Source organism: Rousettus aegyptiacus, unplaced genomic scaffold (genome assembly GCF_014176215.1).
Source record: "Rousettus aegyptiacus isolate mRouAeg1 unplaced genomic scaffold, mRouAeg1.p scaffold_m13_p_4, whole genome shotgun sequence".
Taxonomy (NCBI): domain Eukaryota; kingdom Metazoa; phylum Chordata; class Mammalia; order Chiroptera; family Pteropodidae; genus Rousettus; species Rousettus aegyptiacus.
In genome coordinates, this window is record NW_023416307.1 from 61208187 (window position 1) to 61230355 (window position 22169).

Here is a 22169-nt window from a genome sequence, read left to right on the forward strand (position 1 = left end):
ACCTTCTAGTTATTCTCTCTTTAAAACAGTGCCCACAAAGTACTCCAGTGCACCTAGATCAGAACTTCCCACGTTAGCTACAGCTACAGCTTTTTCTCTCTTATTGGTCAGTTAATGTAGGTAAACCCTACTTTGGGAAAAAATGCTTTCTGAAAAGGTGGGTGAAAATAAAGTAATTGTAAATAAGAAAATCAAACTCCATGGACTAGTGGAATCTGTTATTTGATATATTCTGTAGGCAATACCTTTGCAAAGAATGTTGTAATTTTATCTGTTCTGTACGATAAATGTTCTGTTATGCTTAATTTCCTAAAAGTGAGGTTTTCCTATACCCGATTTTCCTTACCTTTAAAATTAATTGCCATAGTGATGTAATCTTCCTGTTTCACAACTCTGGTGGGAGTGTCTATGATAAGGTGAATAGTTTTGCTATTCTCTGGAGTCAAGATTTACTGAAAGAAAATGTTTTAAAAATTGTTTGGATTTCTGCCTCACTCTCACTTCATTTTTTGAAATTAAAAGTACCCCACATCCCACCTCATATGACAGAGTGGCGACAGAAGATATACGTTTAATAATTATTTTATTTACAAATTTCCACTAACTTTTGCTAAGACATAATATTCTGCACATCAGATGGGTTATATAACAGTATTATTTAATGCTCATCTGTATGAAAATTAGAGGAGAGAAGAGAAGAAATGAACCAATTGCATGAGAATGACACCTTAACTCACATTTACAGTGTACTGCTCTGTAAACATATAGGCCTGACAGGTAAAGCCAATTCTTGCTTTACCACCCAGCTGCATGGACTTAAGCAAATCACTTGTTTTCTCACTTTTAAATTATCTATCATTTGACTTCAACACCTCAGAGTTAATTAGCTGCATGCAAAAATATGTTGAAAAATACCAGGTACTTAAGTGTGCAATATTATTATAAAGTGCTTATTACTGGCCTTTCTCTTTTTAAAGTAATACTATTCATACTTTAATAAAAGTCATGTGTTTGCTAAATGACCCTTTTAAAAGGAACTCTTAGGCATTAGTCTTACTGACAACCTGGTATTGTCAATAATGTCTCAACTCTTAAGAACAGGATAAGATATATAATTATCATAAGGTCTGAGTAATAGCTAATAAAATGAAATAGCTTCTTGCTAGTTCTTTAAAATATAAAAATCCAAGAGTAATGAGAGCAATCTGAGGAGAAAGAAACCCACCATGCTCATTTAAGTGATTTAAAATACAAGTGATAACTGTGGTGACTGGGAACCAACTTTGGTCTAAGTTGAAGCTTATTTGTATAGAAAAACATCAAAAGATAACACTAAAAATCAAATTCCCTATGAATTCCTAAAAAAATAAAATTCTGAGATTTTGTTTCTGAAAAATTGCTTCTTTAGCAAAACATTCAGCAGAAACTAAAGTTACCTCAAATCAACGTCGTAGCAAAAGAAGATGGTCCTTCAACCATTTTTAGAAAGTCATGTTGCTTTTTAACTAAAAAATGTGTACCTCCAAGGCCTCAAAATTCAAGGCACAACCTTCTTAATATTTATGATAATAAAAAAGGGAAGACTAGAACAGAGAGTAGAATTACATAATTATGAGTATCTGTCAAACTGATCTATATTTGTATATTTATGGGATACGGTTAACATGATTATAAGGTTTTTGGAACCTTGGACGACAAGGAAAATAATCTGTGAAGATACATTGTTGACTGACTTATCTAGTCCTGGGCCATTAACGCAGTCTCCATACTATTATTCCTATGTCAGTTCTTAGACCTTTTTAGCTTTTGGGTACTTTCACCCTTGGATAGAACTGTTTAGGGAGCAGTTACAGTGTTATGCTTTGGAAATGTTGTTGGCTTATCAAAGTCAAAGGATGAATGTCACATATGCTGAAAATGTGAAAATAAGGCTGTGAGACTTGCCAACTATTTGGTTACCAATTAGAAAGTATCTTCATCTGATTCAATGGAATTCTTTGGTTTGGTAAGTCTTTCCAGTTCTTCTCCGTCCTAAAAGAAAACATGAAATCAGTAATTAAAGCAAAACTAGAAATGTAGCATTTTTACTGATTACCAAGGAGAAACCTTATTAATAAATCATGAATTTTATTTCATTAAACTATAATCTGTTCAAATGAAATGAAATAAATATGTTCTTGGAAAGTTAATTTTAGACATACAATGAGATCATGAAAAACTGAAATGCCATATCAGTCCTTGAATCTCAGTCAACATGAGCAAAGTAAGGAGCACCCTCTGCTGGTCTTGAAGGCAAATAACTAAAGATTGGAGAAATACAATGAGGCCTTGTTACCTAAATTGATATTCTTTTACCTAAAAAGCAGGACAAGCAGTATTATCAAACAACTGGAAGAGAATACAGGACTTTTGAATCTATGCTCAGGCTGAGGGCATTTAGGACACAGCTTCTAATTTTTTTCATCCTAAGAATCTGTTGCATCACCACTTCAGAGAAATTACTAAATTCCACCATGAACTCCAAGAAATAGATTAATTTTCTCAAAGAATAAAATGTTCATTGTATAAAATATTTCATATTTGGTGTTCATGAAAATTTTAAATTTAAAGCTACAGAAAGGAATCTATTTCATCCTTAACAAATATCCAACTCCTTACTTGAATCTCCAAGAGATCATTACTAATTTGCTAATAACATGACCAAAAAATCCACCTAAAACAGTAACAAGCAACTGGTGGAATGCTATTTATTCAGAATACTAGCATAAGTACTTTTCTTGAAAATGTTTTCTTGTGAAATCCTCTGAAAACTACCTTAGTGAGATAAAGGCCCCTATCTGACACACTGTGGTTTATGAATAACCACAGGGGAAATTAAGGAGTCAGGCTTCATACTTAACATTTAGTAAGATTTACTAATGTTGAAGATCAATTTTCCTTATGAATGAAGCTTTTTCCACAACTATGGTGGAGTGGAAAGAGTAATGAACTGAGTCAGACTTCAAGGGTTTAGTACCAGTTCTTTCACTCACAATCTGTAAAGCATTTAGCCTCTTAGAGTCTGTTTCTTCACTTGTAAAACTAGGCAGACAGGACAGGATGACCTGTGAAGCATTTTCCGGCTGTGACTCTATAATATTCTGATGTGACTAGCACATAAAATCCTTGACTGTGATTTATACCTTTGGACCCCTGGCAACATTATCAGGAACCCTTGTACACCTAAGGAGTCCAATGAGTGTTTGTTGAATAATTTTTAAAAGTCACAGAGATCCAATACCTCCTTTGATAAATCAGCACTAACCTATTTCTTTTCTTGTACAACAATTCTTTGAATTGGGGAAGAACAAGCAAAAAGCAGTATTCTCACAAACTTACCCCACTGGAGCGCTCCCAAAGTTGGCCACTTAGATCTTGGATCCTTTCTTGCCTAGGTGAAAATTCCTTATCTTGAGTCTTGCTGGCATTATAAATAAATATGGAGAGAAGAACTGATGGAGCTTCTAAGAAATACTCCAGGGAGGGTCTAAAGTCAAATACCAGGACAGACACTGTTGTGATGATGACTGTGGTGACCTGGGCCATCAACACATGGAACATGTTGTCCAGGAACTTCAGAATAAAAGCTACTGAGAGGCCCTGGAATGCAGTTACAAAAATAAGGGCTACTGAAAATGCATTGTGGCCATAAAAGAACCCGCAGTTCTTAATCTGATCACGGTTACTGCTCTGAAGGCCCAGAGTCAGCCCATTAAAAAGTATGCCAAAGAAATAGAGTTTGCTGTTCTGTATGAAGATGCTTTCAGTGAGCTGGTTCCCTTCCTTCAATATCTTTTCGTTATAGATATTGGCCATTGAAGAAGTAAAACACTGGACTATAATGAGAATATGGCCAAAGCCAAGACGGATGTGACTGAAAACCCTGGCTGTGGTGTTCCACTTAGCATCAGTAAGAGTCCACTCCTTTGCTGTGCAATTCTCTCTTCTGGGACACTCACTTCTGAAAAGAAGGCAGGAATTAGATGGGCTGAAGAAGGCATCATGATGAAACCCATGTCCTGCCAGGTTATCCTGTGAAGTTTCAGTCCCAGCAGTGAGGGACACAATAGATAAAAACAGAATAAGGAGGGAAGCCCACTGTATCCAGTTTAGATGTCTCCTGTACAAAGATGAAAAACAAGATTTTACTACTGGTATTCTCCCTCCTCCCACATCAACTGTTTATAACTGAAAACTCAAACACATACTTGAGTACTTTATTGAATAAACTGTATCCGGTTTTTGCTAGGGTTCTCAAGTCAAGTTCAAATGAAACATGTTAGTATCTGCTTCTTAAACTTGATACTTTTATACACTTTTATAATTGTCCCTAATGCCATTCAGTCATTTCTCCTCATTGTAAGTTTTCTTTTAGCCTATAGGTTTAACTAAGCCTACTTTCTACCTCCAGAGCAGATCTTGAACCTTTGGAGCAATAACTTTTTATCTCACTATAAAGTAAGTTGTAGCAGACATTCTCAACCTGGTTTCTATGAACCAGAATGTGATGAACTTCAGATATCCCTGAATCCTTGCAGTGTGTGCCAAATCTTCTATATAGGTGGATTCTCAGCCCTCCCCCCACCTCCAGGAAACCCCTCAAAGCTCTGTCAAATTTCAAAGGTATCCATGACCCAAAAATGATTTAAGGAGGAACCTAGTTCCCAGAACCATGACCTAATCATAAAGCATTTTACAGCCAAATACTGTTTGATAAGGCAAGGGAAAAACTATTTTTAGTGTTTCATTTTACAAATTTTTAACAATGCTTTAAATTATTTTGCCTAATGACAAACTTGTGATATATAGAAAACATGCACTATTATTTTCCCTTCTTTGGGGGATTCATTCAGCTCTACAGACATTTAATAAGCAGTTATAATGTGCCAGGCACTCTGGGGAGATAAGGACATGATCTCCACCCTTAAGGAATTTATACTTGAACAGAGAAAAAGCCATGAAACTAAATGATGACAATATAATGTGTGACAAGGGACACATGCAACAATTGGGGTACACTGAAGAAAGAACACTTGAATCTATAAAATGAATCAGGTATTGTTTCGAAGAAGAAATGACATGAGCTGAAAGATAAAAATAAACTTAAGTTTGCCACGTGAAAAGGAAGGTGGTGATATATCCAGGCAGAGGGAATAATCTATGCAAGAGCAGCACGAATGTACAACATTGACTTAGGTAAAAGCAGTAACTGACTCAGGCTGGGGTACAGAAGGAGGCCTCTAGGGAGAACAATATCTTCAAGTCTGAGGCTCAATTAGTCAAACGAATAGAGAGGGACATGGGGTGGGAGAGAAAATAACATAAACAAAGGCAGAAGTGTAAAGAAACGAGTGAGAAATAGAAGTGACAAGAATTTGCGAGCATTTATTGAGCACCTACTATGGGTCAAGCGATTCCAGTTCTAGGGGAGGAAACAGTGTTCGGAGTGGGTAACTGACTTCTTGAAGGTCATGCATTTATGAAAGAGCAAGGAAGGGACCTGAGTCATGGTTTTGTATGTCTTCCTTTTGGACAAATGCATCTCTTAAGTAATTAAGAGTTCTCATAATGCATATATATGTATAGGATATGTGTCTGATTTCACCAATGCTTCCATTGAGCTTCAAGCTATAAAACTGCTAAATGCAAAAACCAGTCTAGATAGCAGTATACCCGTGTAGACTATCATGTCTTCTTGTGTGTTTTCTCTCAAATAACCAGAGCTAGCACTTAGTGATGGCGCTAGCATAGACCTATGATATGAAGCCAGAAACTGACTTAGTCACATACATTTCTGAAGGTGCAGTTAGTGTGCTGAGTGGTAGAAAGCAAACTGAATTCAGGAAACAAAAAAGTCAGATGAAAAATGGGTGTTTAATTTATAAAAATCATTATATAAACAGTTATTGTATATCAAGACAAATGAAGCAATGATCTGTATAGTTCCTTTATAAGTTTTCAATTCTGATGGTCATAGAATTTCCACTAATAGTGACATTGGGAAAAAAGAATCCAAGGCAACAAAGCCCCAAACAAGCCAAATAGTACTTACTGCAAATAATTACTCATTCAAGGTAATGTTCTTGGGAAGGTAAAAATTCTTAAGGATTGGGCTGAAAACAGTAGATTTTCAGCAAAGAAAATAAAGCTTAGTAAATTATCCTGTAAAGTCAGCTGAAGAGCTGCACTTACAAATCACTGACAGTGCATGGAAGAGTTTGCACGTCAGTTTAGTGGATACGACAGTAGAAAGTCACTTAACTGATCCCTCCACTGCCTTAGTAAGTCATTCAGAACACGTGCAGCTAGAAGGCTACTCTACCTGAGGCCCTCTGCGCCCAAGTGGACTGTCTGCTCACAAAAAGTCTTCGCTCCTAAATGTGCTTTTGCCAGGTGACCTCAATTCTGTAATGATATATTTTAATAATTATTAAATGATAAATTATGAGTGAAAGATAGGATTGCTGTCTTTATGAAAACTAAGTTGAATGCTTTAGGAAAATTAAAGGCAAATAAATCACTCACAAGATAAAAAACTGCCTTCTAATTAGGTATAGGTGAACTTATTTTATGACTAGGAAATGAATAAAACTCTAGAAGAATCTACTTTAAAGGTATTTTAAAAGACTTGCTCCATTTTAAAGAAACTGAAACCATAAATCACAAATGACGTATAATGAATATAGAGTCTAGAAAAAAGAAGCCAAAGAATTCCAATCAGCAAACCCTATACATATTTAAAGGAAAAGTCTTAGCTTTTTAGCAAAAAGAATGGACATTTATATATCTTAAGTGAAACTGTTTAAAATACATATTTTTTTTAATGATTTCCCACTTTGAGTTTTCCTAGTAACTTAACAATTAGGTCTAAATTGTGTCTGATAAGAGCTTCTCTATCATATTTGATGGTTGCAAACCAAGGCAAACCAAAGCAAACCAAGGCAAAGTGTAAAAATGTAATTTTTTTCAAAAAATGGTACATAACACAAATCTTAGTAGTGCAGAGAGAGTGACCAGGGGCAGATTAATAATGGGAAATTGCAGAAAGTGAACAAATGATTTTGGAGAAAAGCTTGTACTACTGAATGGTACTTTCATTTTTTTTGCTGGTTTAGAGAGTAACTTAACTACCATACCTTCCAAAACACCAGCATGCTTCAAAATGTGTTTTTCAGTAATTATTTCCCCATAGCTTCTCTTTGAAGAAATCAGAGAAACACATACATTCTTTAGGTGAAAATAAGTACTGGTCTTAGTAATCTTTTGCCTTCAAATCTCAATGTTCAGGTTGATATTATTTCCTAAAGCCTAAGCAAACAAGATCATACAACTTTGCCAAGCTTTAAGAGCAGACCAGCAATGCCTTAAGGCATAATGCCTGCCACCAGTTTCTACTTGGAACCAGTGTCAATATTTCAAAGAACAAATCTATACATTCACATGCGGTTTCTCTAGAAAAGACAAAAAAATTTTGGGATAGTGATATTTATCCTTTTCCCACTTTCGAATTCTTCCAAGTAATTCTTGCATTAGTCACTAGACATTTTTTTCCTACCTGTGTAGTCTTATATTCTTTATCTGTATGGGAAGGATATTTGATGCTCTGCTATAGTCAAGTATAAGAGCTATAATGTTCCAAATGACAAATGAGTTATTTATGGCAAAGAAATTAAGAATATGTGATAGAACTCAAGCTGCCACTTTTAGGTCAAAATTTTATTGCCAAGGACAAAAGGTTCACAAGAGTAGATTAAATGGAGTGGGGGGAGACAACATACATTACCAACAAAAAAAAAAAAATCAAGAGAGAACATGGTTGATTTGGAAATGTAATAATAATAGTACTTAAAAGTCATTTTTATAGGACAGGATTAGATTATCATATTTTAGCTCTACTATTTAGACTAGCTTCAGTGTTGACCTGTGAATTAGTTAAATTAAAACCAATCTGGGAGCTAAGTCAGTGCTTATGGAAATAAAAAAGTAGAGTATTTTTATTGTTTCTTTAATATAATTAGCTTCCAAGGAGTCAAAACGGAGAGACAGTAACCACAAAGCAAACATGTCTAAGAATCAATATTATTGGTCTGAATATTGAGGTAAAACTTGTAAAAAAAATTTTTGAACTTTAGTTTTTACCAATGCTATAATTAAAATTAGCAATAATAAAATCAATATTATAACTAATCGTATTAAAAGCAAACATGTAAAGTTTACAGTACAGATTTGGATTTGGTTATATAGAGCATTGCCTTTCTTAATTGTTAAATGCTTAACAGTTTAACAGGGTCACCTTTGCCCAAGGTGGTAGTAATCTCTGATGGAAAAGGGGCAGATTATTTCAAATTGGTTGCTCTGCCCCCAGCCACATCCACTCCATACACTCCCTCCTATATAGTCAAAGGGAGCCACCCAAATGCGGCAAAATGCTTAGTGGTTCTGGGCTCCAAGAACAGACTCAGCTTGGAACAACTCTATTGATGAAAGGGCAATAACTACATTGCCTCATGGGTCAACATGGGGTCAAGTCAAAATAGGGAAGAAAGTGCTTGGCACTGAGGAGTCCTTAGTGTTTTTTCATTACTGCCTGGCCGAGAACCTCCCTTTGCCTACAGAGCAGTTATGATATTAGAATACAGAGTAGCCGAACCAGTCCTGGGTAGGTAGGACCTTTCCAAGTGGCCCCTCTCCTCAGCCTCAGAGCCATGCTTCATGCTCTTTAGTCAAACTACTGGCCAACTTTGAGTCACACAATATATTTTATATCTTCTCTTTGGTAAAATCAGTTTTAAACTGGTGTAATTTTGACATCATACATAATAAATATATTATGTAATAACGAGTATACCATATGTAGTCATAACTGTCATTTCAAAGGAAAAAAATTTTCATTTTAAAAAAGCATGTTTTTGAGACCTTTGTTCCCTTATTAAATATTGAAGATTTTATTATGTGCCAGAGCCAACTTCTGTTCTTTATGGCAGTGCATTTCAAACATTATCACAGGAATCAATATAAAATTTTATTGCTTACATATATTTTCTCAGAATCCAACTTTTTATCCTATTAAATAAATGTAATGTTGACTTTAGACTTCAAAGCATTTTTGGAATAGCATTTTGTAACTTGCTAGTTGAACTATTTTCCTAATTCATAAATAAAATAAAGAATATGACACAAAAGCAAATTTCATTGTACTGTAACATGATATGTAATGTGCATTTTTTCCCCATCTCTTACATCAACCATTAAATTGAATGTTTCCTCAGGGTAAAAGAAAACCTTTTAAGAATTTCCTGTAATTTATATATTGAAGACATCATGAATTCAGCAAATATTTACTGAGTGCCTACGTACCAACCAATTCATCCTATACACATAAATCATGAAAAAACATGCTATGACAGAGTACATTGAGAAACAAGAAATTGAACATAAAATTAAAAGAAATCACAACAAATATAACAAGAAGTTAATTTTATTTTCTTCATCATCGCCATCACCACCACCACCACCACCACCACCACCACCACCACCACCATCATCATTGTCATCATCAAGTAACAAATCAAACTGGAGTTAAGGGCCTAGATCCTGTATCATCTTAGGATATTCTGGCCTTTGTTTTGCAGCAGAGGCAATATACCTAAAAAAGTTGATTTTATTCAAAGGCCTTCTAGAAGATAGGAAAGACTGGTTGACAGCATTTTGAAAAAGTTTAAAATCTATCATTTTCATTAATTGTAATTCTGACTCTATTCCTCATGTAAATTCTCTGCTAGTTAGAGCTTAAACCATGTACTTATCCCAAGGAATTTAATAAAGAATTTGCCACTCTTTATCATCTCAAACTCTAAATAACAAATATATATTAATCTTAGGAACTTCTTGGTTCCCTGTTAGTATATCGAGATCTTGCAAGGAAAAAATACCTCATGAATTCCTTGTTGAAAATCTAGCACTAAAAATTAAAATACTTTCAACTCAGTCACTTATCTTTTTTTTTTTTTTTTTTTTGAAATGCCAAGAAAAAAAACATTTTAAACATGGAATCATAGAGATTTAGACAGACTAGCAATGGAGCTACTTTCCAGATGGGATAAGCAATTCGCCAATACACAAAGCCCATTAAGAATAAAATCCTGGCCTTGGGATTTGGAGGGTTCAGTGCTCTGGGTATATCACTTGAAACAAGGCTGTGCCATTTTAAAGTATGATATATGCTTTCACAACAAGTTACTTACTTCAGCACTATCCTGAATAGAAGAGCTGTTGTTATAATGCTAAAATTTGAGAAGATAACAGCCATGGCCTAGGAAGAAAGAGAAGATACAATTACAATCCAAATAAAAGTACTGACCTCAGAAATCTCTCAGCTTGGTGGTTCACCTGACAAAAAAGCTTTTTGGTCAAAAACCAGAGGGGTTATGAGGGCAGCTATTTCACTAGAGGATTAAATTCCATTTTTATTTCTTGTTAAATTTATGCAGATATGATCAAATTATTGTACAGGCTTTTAAAATGTGTTGAAATTCAGCAAATGCCTTGTAAATAATCTCTATGTGCAGATCTGGAAATACTTACAAACTCTTAAGGTTTAGGTCTGAAATAATAGTTACCATGCTTATAAAGCATTCTTTTTTAAGCTCTCCAAATGCTTTACAGCCTTTTCCTTTTAATACTGTTTCTATGGGTAGAGAGAAGGCAGGTTCTGTTAGGCCCATTTATACATTAAGATAATTGAGATATAGGTTTTCGAACATGCATACTGGTGCAGGAATTGAATCAATTTTCCTAGTTCAACTGTAGTGACTCAATACCAGTGATTTGCTACCAAACTGACATCTGACACCCTTTGGATTCATTATTCATATTGTTCTAAACACCTAGAAATATATTAGCCAGATTTTATAAAGGTTTGTTTTTGTTAATTCATTCATATTTCACATACAAGAGTATTAATCTGAACATGTATATACATTCTGGCTAGAAAGTATGAAATTTCATCACTGATCCCCATAATTGGATCTGACAGTTTTAATAATTTTTAAAAATGCATCCTATTGATTTAGTTCACCCTGCCTTCCTTCTTGCTGTCACTTTAAGACGACTAAACCCCAAAGGGTACCAAGTTTTATATAACCAGCACACATGATATTATGCAGCTGAATTAAATAAAGAGTAACTCCAATAATAATTAGCAAAAATCCCAAGAACACAATGTTGTTTTTCTATTAAATTTTTATGGAAAACATTGTTTTAAGGTTTTTCTCAGTGTCCTTTGTAGATGAATGTTTGTGAACCCCTAGTTAGGAGAAGAGTAAGAAGAGGTGAGGAAAGTAAGTGGCTAGTAAGAAGTGGTAATAATGGCAGTGCCGCTGCATCTAACAAAGCAGCCTTGCTAGCCTGATGAATTCTGAAAAGTCTTTCCATGCAATAGTATAAAAAAAACAAAACACCAGAGTTCTTTGTCCCCAAACTTCCATGCATATATACTTATTTTTTTCCAACTAGAGTTGGGCACAGCAATACACAGAAAAACCCGTGACATTTATTTTGTAATATCTGTGGTTGTAAACAATCAGGAAGGAAGAGAAAAGCAACAAGATGGAAGAAAAAACAGGAAGTTGCAGTCTTGCTTTGACACCAGGGATGTAGGAAAGGGAAATAAATTTAGAGCTAATCTGTTGGATACGAACAAAACACGACTATATATGTATTGACTGTGAATAATTATGTCGTTGGGTACAGGATCTCTCAGATGTGAAGAAAAAAGTGAGGCAAGAATTTAGGAGAGGACACATTTTAGGTAGAATGAACACTTACTAACAACATGAATCACAGAGCTGAATGAAACTTCAGGGGATCACCTGGCCAAGGTCCCTACATTAGAGCTGGTATGGTAACCTTATTCTATTTCGCAGTTGATCAACCAACTCTTAGAGCAGTTGGGGCTTGCCTAGTTACATAGCTTCTAAATTGTGCAAGAGATTCGAAATCCTGGTTTTTTACTACAGTGCTCTATTAATCCCTCCTTTGTGTCCCATTCGTAAACTGATTTGGCTATATTTAAGAGGCTTCACTTAGAGGACTAGTGCCAATAAAAAGCCTATTTATGATCAAAGTGCCTGAATATCTTCTTTAAAGAAACTTATGACACATTTTGGCACCAATGGCAACAGAATCCTTTATTTTGTAAAATATTAGGGGAAAATAGACACGTGACCCATACCGAGTAATAGGTACGAGCTGAAGAGCGAATTTTAATTCTGATTATAATGATTCTCTAAACTGGCATGGAGGATGCCGAGAGAAATGAGATCTATTCCTAGAAGTATCAGTTATAGGTAGCATTTAGAGTTACGAAGATACTGCCCTTAAAATACTTGGTTAAATGACTGGACTAACAGAAAAAAAAATCATACATATACATATAAACTACATTACAGCAGGTTATGAAAGAGTGGTGCAGGAGTATATAATTTTCTGAGTTCAATCTTCTTGGAGGTCCTGGAAGCTGAGATTAATATTAGAGGCTGGTGACCACAGGATGGCTCAGAAAACAAGCAGATTAATTAAGATTACAAAGAGATGGTCCCAGATTCACTGGCCCGGGGAAGAACTCCCACAGAATAGTCAGCACAGTTTAAGAGAGTAATCTTTAACAGTGAGAGAATCTGGCAAGCAGATTGGTTAAGTCAATACACAGGTGATGCTGGTCAAACCTCACGAAGGCCAGTGAGGGCAATGAGAAACTAACAATGACAAGGAAAATGATTAAGGAAAAAAAAAAAGATTCACTCTAAAATTCATTTCTCTGTGTTTTTCCAATGCTATCTTCTTTGTCATATTTACTTACAGGCTGAAGATAGGAAAGAACATAGAAGACAATCAAATTATCCAGGAAATAAAGAAAGGCTGGAATGGACCACTTCATGAAATTAGAGAATTCCCTCCAGGAAGCACATCTCAAGTTTCTACTTTGATGATTTTCTAAAGAAAGAAATACAGCAATAAATAAATGATCTTGATGAGAATGCCCACATTTTTAGAGACAGTAAATTATATCTAATTTGACACAATTTTTTAAAAGAGGCTTTTTAGAACTTGCTTTCCTAAGTGACTATTAGCCTTAAGAAATCACAGGCAATACAGGGTTTCATTATTGCCTTTCTTCAACCCACCATTGTTCTTCATCACTGACAATCAACAACACTTTAGGATTACTGATTCTCCTAATTCCTGTTAATTCACTTGAGGTAGAAATATCGCTTAAGGCAACTCAGGATACAAGTGTGGTTTCTCTTAGTATTGTGAGAGCATAAAGCCAAGTGAGAGATTAATAAATTAAATTAAGTAGAAAAAATCAAGCATTCATGCTGGAATTTTTTTCCCCTGGGGCGGGGGGAGGGTGGGGAATCAAGAAAGAGAGATAGTAGATAAAAATGTGTATGTAGGGAAGTAGAGAAAATTAACTTTTACTAATCCTAGTATGAGTTATTGTCCCGTTTCTAGAGTTCCAAAAATTTAGGAAGGTATTATATAAAGAAGATGAAAATATATAAAATGATTTAAGTTTAAGCCCTCTAAATAACACATGTATTTCATATTAGTCCACTAACTGGAAACTCTGCACACATTAAAACCTTTTGGTATGTTTAACCTCATATGGGAAAGCTGATCAAAGTTGTAGAGAGCTAAGGCTCAATAACTGAAAAACTGATGTATAGAATTAATACATATTAAGAGCCACAAAATGGTAGATATTTTAGATTTGAGGTAGGAAGCTCAGAAAAGTTAAAATAATATGCTCCAGAGTACAGTCTCTCTGACTCCAATGCACCAGACTGCACTCTTGGAGGACCAGGGGACTGCTTTGCAATATGCTACATAATAAGTCAGACAGGAGTAATGTAAAAAGTTCTGACTTTGAATAAAAACTAACTCATTGTGTGACCCGTCACAGGAACAAGCCATGGGGTAGAGCAATGGACAGGACACTAGGAAACGTGGGTTGGAGTCCTAGCTCTGTCACTCTTAGCCAGCAGTGCATAACACTTGTTCTTTGAGCTGTTTCTCCACCTGCAAAACATGGATAATCATACTTATGTTTGTATTTTGGCATCCTCATATATAAAATGTGTGCTAGACTAAATGATATAAAATGTTCCTGGCAGTTCTAAAATTTTTCGATCCTGTAATTTGTAATAAGTTTCAAGACTCACCTTTCTTTATAACCCAGAATGACACAAGCACACAGAAAACTAGCTTCACCAGTTCTGAGCACACATTCACAGTAGTGGGAAGATAATCATATTTATTCTCTGAAATGTAACAGAAATGTTTAACTATAAATTTTGTTCCATATAATGCTTATATACAGTTAATAATTTAGAGTTGTTTTTAAACTTAAAATCCAATTTTTAATACTGATTATATTAAATTTCATCTAGCTGGCTCTGCTCTTTTGGATTTTTTAATCAATTCACCTAATATATTATCTATCCCTACCCTATATGGCATTTTATTATACTTGCATTTGATAAATATGCCTCTCAGGTTTTCATCCAAGTTGCTGAAAAATACATTGAGTTGGCTAGGGATCTGGGCAATGAAAGCTTTGTGGCATGGCATGAAAGACTGCCTTCTAAATAGACTATTAATTAACATTCAGGGCCTGACTCCTCAAATGGCTATGAAGTTACCTGGCTACATTATTACCTAACTCATGGTTCCTCTTGAGAGACTTGTTGGCCTTACTAAAATCAAGGTACACAGCGATATTTCCTTAACTCAGAGTTTTCCTTTATCATATCATGGCATACATAGATAACAATATTTGTTTGGCACTGTGGGACACACACTACATTGGGGTAAAAGAAGTAAGCTGTTTGAGGCAAGAAGCAACTTGTCCAGGCCTCTGGCTACTTCTAGGGCACAGAGAAAATTTTCTTACACATTCAGAACTCATTGATGAATTGGAAAGCTATGTCCTAACTTAAAAGTCAATCTAATTTTTAGGAAATGAGGTTTGGTTAGCATGCCTTGGTCTTAGCTGTTACCTTTGCCTTTTCCCCATGTTTACAACCAACTTGCTCTATTAATTTTGCCAAGGACAAACATCAACTTTATTAGGTCCTATTTTGAGAAATGTATTTTCCCCTCTTTTGTAAACATTTGCTTATTTCCCTTGGTCATCATATTAAAAATCCAAACTGACCAAGCACAGAGGAAAAACACCAACTCGACATTCTTTCGCCCCAGAATACCCTTTCTTCCTCTTTTCTGTTTCCCTGATCTTCTCAATCTTTATTCATCTTCTGATCCTGTAGCACCACCTGTCAATCTCTATAATAGTACCTCTCACATTGCATTAGTTATTTTTTATGTGTGTATCTTACCCTGAGAATGTAAGCTCCTTATGAGAAAAAGACCATTTTAGTCATCTTTGTATACCTGGCAGTTAACGATGTTCTGCTTTTAGTAGGCACTTAATCAATGTGAACCTGAATTTAGTTATTTGCCTGTTAAACTTTTCCCTCCTCCTTTTTCTGAGCTCAAAGCTAGACTGAAATCACACCCTATTATCCTCTAAAATACTTCACATTGATCTCTATCATGATACACATGAGAGCGAACATGCACCCACAAGAATGAGGTTGGGGTGGAGGCTTCAGATTACAACTCTTAAATCCTCATCAGTGCTCTTTAACTCATTCTTGCTTTATTATTATTATTTTTTCTTGTATTTCTCTCATGGTTGATCCCAAATTGTGTTTCAGTATCATGTGAAACCTCTCTCCACTCACCTTCTGCCCATACTCACATACCTTATCTATATTACATTTATCCTTACTGATTTCCTGTTAGTCCCAAAGAAAGGGGCCATGGCCTCACTATTCAGACATTCACCCCTTTAAAATCTTCCCTTCTCTTCAGGGACTTTGTTCTAATCAGTAATTCCTCTGGCTTCAGCATCTCCTTTATTCTTCTATTAACTGGCTTCCTCTCCTTGGCCTATAATATGCTCAAAACTCACCCATCTGAAAAGCAAAACACTATATAAGATCCTATCCCTCCAACTACCATACTTTCTCCTTTCTCTAAAACAGTGTCAACATTCATTATCTCCATTTTGCCCACTCTTCATTCAGGTCTTGTCCCCAAGTAATCTCACTTCTGATTCCTCCACTGTACTCAAACTACCTACTTTCTGAGATTACCAAATATCTTCTAATCATTAATTCCAAAGGGAATGTTTTAATCTTTTTCATGTTGCAATTCTCTTTCAGTCTTCAAACATATTCTTTCCCTTCTATGAGTCATGTGCATTTAGTTCTAACAATTCCTTCTTAACATCCTTCTGAGTGTTAGGATGCCTGTTCAATGTTGGCATTCCTTAGAGTTTTGTCCTTGGCTCCATTTCCTCATTTTGCATGCTCACCCTGAATGAGCCCTCTGCTCCTAGAGTATTAAATGTCAATATTAATGTCTCTAAATCTGTACTCTGGAACATTTCATGCTCACTAAACACATGCATATGAATAACTACCTCCTATTTATTCACTTAATTTGCAGTGCCTTCACATGTGTGATGTGCTAGACATTGCAGGATACTGCAATGAACAAGTACACAGCTCCTGGCCTAATGGAAGGTACATAGCTAAAATTCTGTAATTTCTCTGAATTCTGCTCTTCTTCTTAATAGTCTCCATCTCAGCTGAGAACATCGTTGATCCACTTAATACTCCAAACTGGAAAAATGAGTTATCCAATATTTCATCTCTTTTAACCTCTGTGTTCGATATATTCTCCAAGTCCTGTCTTTTCTATATTTAGAATATTTTTTGAATCTGTTTTCTCTTTTTTTGTTCCTACTTCCAAAATCTTGGTTAGTCTTTATAATCTGTGGGTTTGAATTTGCAATAACCCCTAAATTTGCAATTTCCTTGCTTCCAATCTCTTCTTCTTTAGCACATCCTCTATCCAGCTACCATGTGCCTTTCTCATTTTACCTTGCTGTTTATATCCTTCAATTATTCCTAATCCCCCAGACTCTAGGGCTTAGATAATAGGCCCGGATCCTTAGCATAGCATATGAAGTCCTTAACTATCTGATCATTCCTTCTCTCTCTGGTCAAGCATTCCTCCCCACCTCACCCTGCCTCCCGAATCCTTAAAGATTTTGCTCGGTAATTCTGAACTACATGTTCTCACAATCCATTCCTTTTTATGCATCTGTTCATTTTTATAGGCTGTTGCCTCTGTTTTGAATACCTCTGACTGATTTGTATTCTTGTGGATCAACTGTCATCTTATCATGGAAGTGATTAGGGAAGTGTTCCCTTACCCATTTGCACTCCACATCATCCTCTCCCAGACAGAATATACCACTGTCTACTCTGATCTCTGCATCTTTGGTATATAACTGCATTTATTGCACTGTATTTTCAGGATGTACTTACATGTATATCTCTCCTAATAAACTGTGAGTTCTTGAGACAAGATCTATGTCTTACGCACTATGAACCCCTACTAATACTTAGCCTAGTACCTGGCAGATAACTCATAAGTGAAGTAGAGACTTACATACACACCTGACTTCCCAAGCATACCATTAAAAATCATGATGTCATAATTTTATGTGTCCTCATAACTAGTGAAAGGGTCTCAAGACAGTTTTATGAAATTAAACTCTTTAAATACAAATTCTTATATTAAAAAAATAATTTCTTGAGCACACATTTATCAAAGCTACTGTCCACTGATATAGTAATTAATATAGTACCTCGTCAGAAATGCCAAGTGAACAAACAGATATATCCTCCTGTTTATTTCAAAATAAATTATAATTATACATATTGCTATGGATCCAGAACCACTTGTTGATTAAAGCAAGTCAGTAAAGGATTGGATCCTGTACTTGACTGACCCAAATTCTACTCAGCATCAAACATTTTTCTTGCTAAGGAATGAAAAATTAAAGAATCAAATTTAAACATTCTTTATCATTCACGTGAAGCAGTGTGCTTAAAAGGGTATCACCCCATTTTGTACACAAGAGAACCAAAGACAGGAGAGATAATGTGTGATCAGATGGAAGTGCTCCATCCATATTCCAAGTCTTAACTTACCTTCATTGGCTGAATATTTTACCAACAGGATTCGACTTGAGCTTAAAGCAATGAATATGGCCCCTAGCAAGAATGTATACATTGTTGACAAGGAGCATAACATGGGATGACCACAGCACTTTCTTTCCATTCCAGTTTTCCAATTGCCTTAAATAGAATAATAAATTTTTGAGTGACTCTGCTGGCAGATTAAGCATAATGCAAATACCACTGATTTGTGAACGACAGAAAAACAAATTTTTTAAACGTCTGGCTATGGCTATTATCGAACCCAAGAAAGTTGAGGAGCACGAGAGAAACTATGGAGAAAGGAAATGAAAAAGACTCAAAATTTGATAGGAGACAGAAAAGGCAAGGGCCAGATTAGAAGTATAGCAAGTAAGTAAATGACACTTTGAGACTGCAGAATTCTGCAAAAATGCATTTAATTTCCATTTCTATTAGCAACTTTGCTTTAGAATAAGAGAATTTCAGACTTTTCTTTCTTTCCTCGGCCGCAGCTCTTCTCTTTGAGAAAAAAGAGCTTACTTGGAAAGTTTTCATTACACTGCTGTTAATTTATGCTTAACTACTGTTAGAAGCAGAAGAGAACTTAGAAATCAATGACTCTAAGGCCCTCTTTTGATACGCTGAGGACACTTAATTCTAGGCCGGGTAAGCAACTTGCCCAGTCTCCCAGTGTAGGGAGAGTGCACAGAGCATGGGGGATTGGTGTGATGAACTTGAAATACCAACATAACATACCCGATTGGGCGCAACGTAAAGGGGCCAGAGACACCACTCCTACACCATTGAGAGCAGGTTTCCCTCGACCGCCAGAGAAAAAGGCCTTCTCCTCACACATGCGCACTACAGAACTCACCTGGCGCGCCCACCCCTCATACGCACGCGCACTTGTTGGTCCGCCAGGCGCGGTTACCTCAGTCCTGCCGGAGGGCTTTTAGTGGAAGGACGCACATCCTAGAGTTGAATCAGTAACTGTCTGATTTAGTAACAGCAGCAACAGCAGCAGCAGCAGCAGGAGCTTTCAGGGTTCATAGACGGGGAAGCTATGGGAGAGAAAGAGAAAAAAAAACCCCTGCCCCCGAGCCACCTATTCCGAAACAAAAAGCATAATAACGAGTCGACTGGAGTCCATTGCGCAGGCGCGCTCAGTGTAGGCTTCGGGAGGGCGGGGAGAAGCGGCCTGATTCCGCCCCAGCCCAGCCTCTTTCGCGTCACGTGTCGGGAAGAGTCCTGTGTCACGTGAGGCCCAGGTGGCGACGGAGCTACGGCGAGAGAGTGAGAGAAGGGGAAGCCGGAAGGGTACAAGTGAAGCAACTGGGAGAAGACGGCCCCCGAGGGCGAGGAGTTGCGCCCGCTCTTATCCCCCAACACACGCTTCGGCCCCACCGCCCTTCCTCGCGGCCAAGTGACAGCTGGGCCCGGTGCACCGCGCGCCGCCTGGGACGCGAGGAGCGCGCGCCCTAGTCTCGCGCGCGCGGCGCCGGCTGCCCCTCCCCCTCGTCCCGTCCGTCCCGTCGCGTCCCGTCCCCTCGGGTGTTGCCGGCCGGGTGCCCATGCGAGTCGGCGGCAGCGAGGACATTTTCTGACTCCTGGTCACTGTCCCGGCTGCCGTTCCCGCCCCGTCACGGGGCCGGCCCCTACTCCGGCCCCAGGATGCAGAATGTGATTAACACAGTGAAGGGAAAGGCACTGGAAGTAGCTGAGTACCTGACCCCGGTCCTCAAGGTAAGCAGGGCCAGGCTTGCCACGGGCTGTCAGGTACACGCTCAACTCTGCAGGGACCAAGGATCGGCCGTCGGGGGAGTCACCGTATTCTCTGGGCGGGGAAAGGTGTAGGAAGGGTGGGATATAAGAAAAGGTGCAACCTCAACCTGTGGTCTTACCTAGGGCTTTCCTGCTCTTTAGGTAAACTTGGAGCCACGCTCTGTGCGTACTCCTGTCACCCCACACCCGTCAGAGCGCACTCCTGGGTACGTGGGATTGGAAGGTGGTCCGCAGCTAAGTGGGTTTGACAACGTTAAATCCTAACGTTGGTAGTCTTTTGAACTTTTTAGACAAGTATTTGGCTTATCTTAAAAAGAAATCAGAGTTCGGTACGAAAATGACATGTCATTTTTTTCTTCCAAATCTCATAGTTTCTTATAATTAGGAGTTTGAAATAGTAAATTGTGACTGAAATAGTTGTAATCCAAGTTTAGTTAAATTTCAGAGGAACAAAGTGAAATTTGCAACATCACTACCTTTAAGAACCTTTGAACCCAGCTAACAGGCAAAACCTCCCTTTCCCAGTTTTTAAAAGAGCTGAAACTGGTTGTTAATCTTGGATTTAAATGATAATAAGGAGCAGCTTGGCCCTCCTAGGTACATATGTTTTTTACATTGGCAATAATACAGCATTTTTAAAGTAAAAATCGACACATTAGCTATTACAACAGTGACTCCTATTTTCAAAGATAAATTTCCAGAAATGCATTTAAGTTATTTTACAGTTCCTTTACACTAAGTTTTTTATTACTGTAACTTTACTTTTTCTTTCTGAACAGTGAGCAATGATCTTGAGTAGTGAGTCCTTGCTTGGTGGTTTTTGTTTTTTAAGCTTTCAATTAAAATTTTACAAATCTTAGTGTGAGGACGAAATATCCTTGGAATAGTTGATTCTCTTTATTCAAGAATTCTAGTATGCTGTGAAAATAGTGCACAGTTTGACTTTGTTCTCTTTCCATGACAAAGAGAAATTTTCGTTTTGTATATTTTTTATATTCATTTCTTTCTAAGACTGAATTTAAAATGCTTTGTTGGTCCAACTTAAAATAAAGTCTGGAAAGTCTGTAAATTAGAATTTTCAACTTGCTGTGCTTGTATTTGTTTACTGGGAAAACCATCTCAATTAAGATCATTCAGTCAATTGAAAATTTTGACATTTGATTCAAATGATTCTTTTGCATATCATGCCATCTTTTTAGAAAACTGTCTACATAGATATATGGCATTTAAATAATGCATGATTGTTTAAACTTTTTCGTTTCAGGGAGAGAGGAGCAAGAGAAAAAGACCTCCCAAGTTAAATATAGAACTGCTATTTTATTAGCCAGTTGTGTTTTATTGAATTTATAACTTAGAATTATGTTTTGAGAAATCGTTCTACTTGTTCACTAAACTGACAAAGAAGTGTTAGCTTGTGAGTATGTACTTGCCAGTATGTATTTTTGGTAGTAAGGAAAGCATAATTAATGACTCCCTCTTGCCCCTCCCTGTGCAAACTATTGATTTAAGGAGGGAATCCTTATAGTCTCCTACCAGACATGGGAAGATGAAAAAAAAACTTAAATCCTTGGGAAAGAAATAATGATTTCTCCCAGCAAGTAAAATTTAAGAAAAAATCATGATTTGGAAGACATAGGTAGAGTAAAAGCCAAAGTCTTTACAAAGATCTTCAAGCCTCTGTTTGATTGGAGAGGTCCCTATCTCATCTACTACTCTATCCCTTGCTCAGTTTTGCTTAAGCCAGTCTGACCTATTTGTTACTCCATCAAGCACTCTCTTGCTCTGGCTTTTTGCATTTTTCTTCTGTCTGTGTGAAATGCTCTTCTCCCAGACACTCTTGTGGACCCTATCCTAAGGTCTCTGTTCAGTAGTCACCTATCAGTGAAGTCTTTGTTCTCTTACCATCCTATTTTGAATAGCCATCTCTCTCCCTCCACCCCTGACCAGTTTTCTCTGTGCCTCATTTTTCTTCCTGGCATTCATTACCATTTGTTTTTTTTCCCCTTCTCTCCAGTTTAAAGTTCTTAAGAGGACAAAGATGAGTCTGCTCTGTTTTATTCACTCCTATAGCCCCATTAACTCAAATGGAGCCTGGCACATAGTAGTTATTTGGCAAATATTTGTTGAATGAATAATGTTTATAAATGAATCTTTGCATTTTTTTTTCAGATTCTGCCATAAAATTTTACATATAACTTAAAAATTTAGAAAAATTTGGTAAATAAC

At 36.8% G+C, this 22169-nt stretch overlaps 2 protein-coding genes across 7 annotated transcripts in view; one reads left to right on the top strand and one right to left on the bottom strand.

Annotated features, from left to right (window-relative positions):
- Positions 1 to 566: 566 nt before the first annotated feature.
- On the bottom strand, positions 567 to 19329 carry SLC35A5 (solute carrier family 35 member A5). Of its 6 annotated transcripts, none has more exons than XM_016150704.2 (7): positions 19093 to 19329; positions 18174 to 18320; positions 14265 to 14363; positions 12899 to 13032; positions 10284 to 10351; positions 3379 to 4159; positions 567 to 2031 (listed from the first exon to the last, which is right to left on the bottom strand). In XM_016150704.2, the coding sequence occupies exons 2-7, from the start codon at positions 18301 to 18303 to the stop codon at positions 1963 to 1965; spliced, it is 1281 nt and encodes a 426-aa protein (XP_016006190.2). In that variant the 5' UTR covers positions 18304 to 18320; positions 19093 to 19329; the 3' UTR covers positions 567 to 1962. The 6 variants fall into 6 exon arrangements, with proteins under 6 accessions (XP_016006190.2, XP_016006191.2, XP_036075770.1 ...); XM_016150705.2 differs by having other exon boundaries at positions 19036 to 19329; XM_036219877.1 differs by lacking the exon at positions 19093 to 19329 and adding an exon at positions 18918 to 19025 and having other exon boundaries at positions 3379 to 4000.
- An 87-nt stretch (positions 19330 to 19416) lies between these two features.
- ATG3 (autophagy related 3) overlaps positions 19417 to 22169 on the top strand; it is a 28347-nt gene continuing 25594 nt past the window's right edge. The window contains exon 1 of the mRNA XM_016150706.2: positions 19417 to 19904. Within this exon, the coding sequence (XP_016006192.1) occupies positions 19833 to 19904 (72 nt within the window). The 5' untranslated portion in view covers positions 19417 to 19832. The remainder of the gene's footprint in view (positions 19905 to 22169) is intronic.